Source organism: Arachis duranensis, chromosome 1, assembly GCF_000817695.3.
Source record: "Arachis duranensis cultivar V14167 chromosome 1, aradu.V14167.gnm2.J7QH, whole genome shotgun sequence".
NCBI lineage: Eukaryota > Viridiplantae > Streptophyta > Magnoliopsida > Fabales > Fabaceae > Arachis > Arachis duranensis.
The window spans coordinates 43,538,920-43,542,758 of NC_029772.3; the positions used below are offsets into that span (position 1 = coordinate 43,538,920).

General features: G+C 29.5%; 2 protein-coding genes across 2 annotated transcripts; both read left to right on the plus strand.

Annotated features, from left to right (window-relative positions):
- The first annotated feature begins 428 nt into the window (after nucleotides 1-428).
- On the plus strand, nucleotides 429-1,634 carry LOC110275412 (L10-interacting MYB domain-containing protein-like). The gene is made up of 3 exons (XM_021131417.1): nucleotides 429-770; nucleotides 858-1,324; nucleotides 1,613-1,634. The coding sequence occupies exons 1-3, from the start codon at nucleotides 429-431 to the stop codon at nucleotides 1,632-1,634; spliced, it is 831 nt and encodes a 276-aa protein (XP_020987076.1).
- A 96-nt stretch (nucleotides 1,635-1,730) lies between these two features.
- Nucleotides 1,731-3,051, plus strand: LOC107487406 (uncharacterized). The gene is made up of 3 exons (XM_016108048.1): nucleotides 1,731-2,123; nucleotides 2,260-2,491; nucleotides 2,582-3,051. The coding sequence occupies exons 1-3, from the start codon at nucleotides 1,731-1,733 to the stop codon at nucleotides 3,049-3,051; spliced, it is 1,095 nt and encodes a 364-aa protein (XP_015963534.1).
- The last annotated feature ends 788 nt before the right edge of the window (nucleotides 3,052-3,839 follow it).

Here is a 3,839-nt window from a genome sequence, read left to right on the forward strand (position 1 = left end):
TCTATTTATATTAGTACAGAGAATAAATCAAGTAAATATGTTAATTATTAGTCTCTAAAATTTGAGTTAGTATCAAAATAAAGTGTTAATTGATTCAATTAGAACTCCAAAATTTGATTCATGAATCATATTATCAGTTTATTGTTTCTTGTGATTTTTTTTTTCAAGTAATGTTAATTAATTATTCTATGATTCTTTTGTTTTTATAATATATCCGGTTCCTGTGTTATTATTTAATATTGTATGTTTATTAGTCTTATTAATTGATAATAATACTTTATAAAATTTATTATTGTGTACCACATAACAAGTATTTAGGTATACCTGACTTAAAATTTTATGATTTACTTTGTTTTCAATCTTTCAATTTTTGTATGAACTTATGGAATAATTTTTGTTATCATATGATAAGTTTGATGGATACAACAATGAATTTGATCACATCTGAAGAGAAAAATGATGGAAAAGAAATTGCACAATGGAGCAAAAATTTAGTAGACATCTTTTGTGCTTTGTGTGTGAAAAGTATTGAAGCTGGTAGCAAATCGGGCACACATTTTGATACCAAAAGTTGGAAACAATTGATAGCTGAATTCACAAAAGCTACGGGAAAAGAATATAATAGAAAACAATTGAGAAACAAATGGGATCAGTTGAAAGTAGATTGGAAGAATTGGAAGCAATTGAAAGGGAACGAGACTGGACTTGGATGGGATTCTGCTAAAAAGACAATTGATGCAAGTGAAGAGTGGTGGGCTAAAAAATTAGCGGTTAGTATTCATAAGCTTAGTTTAGTAAGCATAGTAGCATACATATTGATATATATAATTAGTACTAAGTATCAATATTTTATGTAGGTTATTCCAAAGGCTAAAAAATTTAGAAAAGAAGGGATTCATCCAGATTTTGAGGCAACATTAGATAGGATGTTTCAAAGAACAGCTGCAACAGGAGAAGATGCTTGGACTCCATCTTCCGGAATAGTTCCTTCTTCAATTGAGAAAGATACACAACTTGAAGATAGTGAAGATTCTGATATAGAGCCTGAGTCTAGTGTTATAAACATTAAAAGAAAAAGGGAAAATTTCACTAATGCTAATACTTACAAGAAAGCAAAAAAAGTTGGAGGTGCTCAGAAATTGTCACACCAAATTGATAGACTTTGTGAGGCTGTGGAACGTAGGAGCTCCAATAAAAATGATACTTTGGGACCTAGTATAACTCAAGCAATAGAAGAATTGGATGCTATACCGGATATAGATCCACTTGGACAAATTTATATGTTTGCAACTCGACTCTTCTTGGATAAAGATAAAAGAGAGCTGTTCGTTGCCTTAAAGCATAAAGAAGTCAAAATTGCGTGGTTAATGAACGAAAAGAATGTCCAAGAGGAGAAGGAGAATAATTTATTTACAAAGCTTTTTTCAGATTTTTTTACATTCATTTTATAGACCATGAGTTGTGTCTGCTGTTTACATTCATTTGCTTGGATTTGTTTATTTTATTTGATCTTCTTTATTGCAAATAAAAATTACAATACTTTCCTTTCTTGATATATTATTCTATTTTTTTTAATCTTTGTATTCTTTCTTTTAATATAATTATTATACAGTGCATTGGAATATGGAAATTGATTATGATGAAGAGGAAGAGGAAGAATTTGATCGAGTTTTAACTTCTACAGCATGTTTGGTCTTCCAATATTATAATAAGTATATCTATAAAAGACCATGCATGAAACTTCTACACAAACAGGAAACAAATGGCTTAAAGAGATATTAGAAGGGAATAATAGCCGTTGTTGCAGCATGTTTAGGATGGAAAAAGATGTTTTCAAAAGACTATGCTATGATTTGGAAACAAACTATGGTTTATGTGCCTCAAGGAGAATAAGTGCTACAGAAATGCTAGCAATGTTCCTATTTGTACTAGGAGGTGAAAACTCAAATAAGTCAACTAAGGAGCGGTTTCAACATTCCGGTAAAACAATAAGTCGAAAATTTGAAGAAGTGCTACAAGCTGTGTGCAAAATGGCCATAGACATTATACAACCAAAGGATCGTGATTTTAAAGAAGTGCCTACAAAATTAAAGAATGATGATAGATATTGGCCTCACTTTAAGGTAATTTATATATTATTTATTTTAAAAAATATTATAAATAATTACCAAAAAAATTATTATCTTTCATTGCATGTGTTGGTATTAAATTTGCTTTATAGTATTTGTAAAATTAATGTTCTAATCATGTTAATCATAGGATGCAATTGGTGCTATAGATGGAACTCATGTGCCAGTGATTGTGTCTACTGAAGACCAAATTCGATTTATTGGTAGAAAAGGAATTCCAACCCAAAATGTTATGGCTGCATGTAATTTTGATATGGAATTTACTTTTGCTTTGGCCGGTTGGGAAGGGACAGCTCATGACACAAGAGTATTTTTATATGCAATTGGTACATATGAGTTGAACTTTCCAAAACCTCCACCAGGTAATACTTGATTATCTTTAAGATTAAATTATATACTCCATATATAGATTTAATTTCTTATCATGTTTTCTTTCATTTAATAATATACAGGTAAATACTATTTAGTAGATGCAGGCTATCCAGAAAAGAAAGGTTATCTAGGACCATACAAAGGAGCAACATATCATTTGCCAGAATTTCGTCGTGCTAATGGACCTTCTGGATACTACGAAATATATAACTATGCTCATTCTTCACTTAGAAGCGTGATAGAACGTACATTTGGAGTTTGGAAAAAGAGATGGAAAATTTTACGAGATATGCCTAGTTTTAGCTATAAAAAACAAATTCAAATTGTTATTGCAACAATGGCTCTGCATAACTACATTAGATGTTATTCTACAAGTGATCATAAGTTTAAAAAATATGACCAGATGGACGTTGAGCTTGAAGAAGAAGATGGATATGGCGATGAAGGTGAAGCTGAAAATGGAGTTGAAAAAGTTGGAGATGAGTTTCTTGGAACTATGGAGATGGTTCGAAATAATATAGCATTAAGTTTGATTGGTGGAAAAAATTAGATTATAGTAATTTAGGTAATTTAATATTTTTAGTAATGATGTTTAGGATAAAATAAATTTTTATGATACTTATATAAAATTTTAAAGTTAAAAAATAGAAGAATTTATTTATTATATTTATGTTTATTATGAATTTTTTATTTTAACATTATTTTATTTTAAAATATTATATAAAATTTTAAAGAATTTGAAAAAAAATTATTTTTTTGTTATAAACATGTTTATTATAATTTTTTCAACTTTTAAAAGCTGTTTTACCAAACACAATTATGGTGCTTGTACTTATTAAAAGCCATTTTTAATTTGATTTTACCAAACGTAAGTGCTGCAGCTTTTAAAAAGCTGTCTTTTAAAAGACAGCTTTCGTAAGCTACTTTTAAAAAGCAAAAGCTTTACCAAACTAAGCCTTAGGCTGGGTTTGGTAAAGCTTTTTCAGGAGGTGCTTGTGCTTTTAAAAAGCACAAGCACGTCATTTTGCATTTGGTAAATTAAAAAGCTCAAGTGCTTGTGCTTGCGGCTTTTAAAAGTTAGGGGTGCTTTTGAAAGCTCCTAGGAGGGAGCTTTTCAAAGCTGGCTTATGCTTACCAAATTTTTTTCATTTTCCCGCACATATTTCCCGCTATTATATTGCCATTAAAATCTTCATATATTTCTAACTTCTCTTCCTAACCTTCATAAAATCTAACACAATCTTCATATATTTTTTATTTTTCAACCTAATCTTCACAAATTTCAACACAAATACATCTCTATCACATATTAGGTATGAACTTCTATCTATTTATATT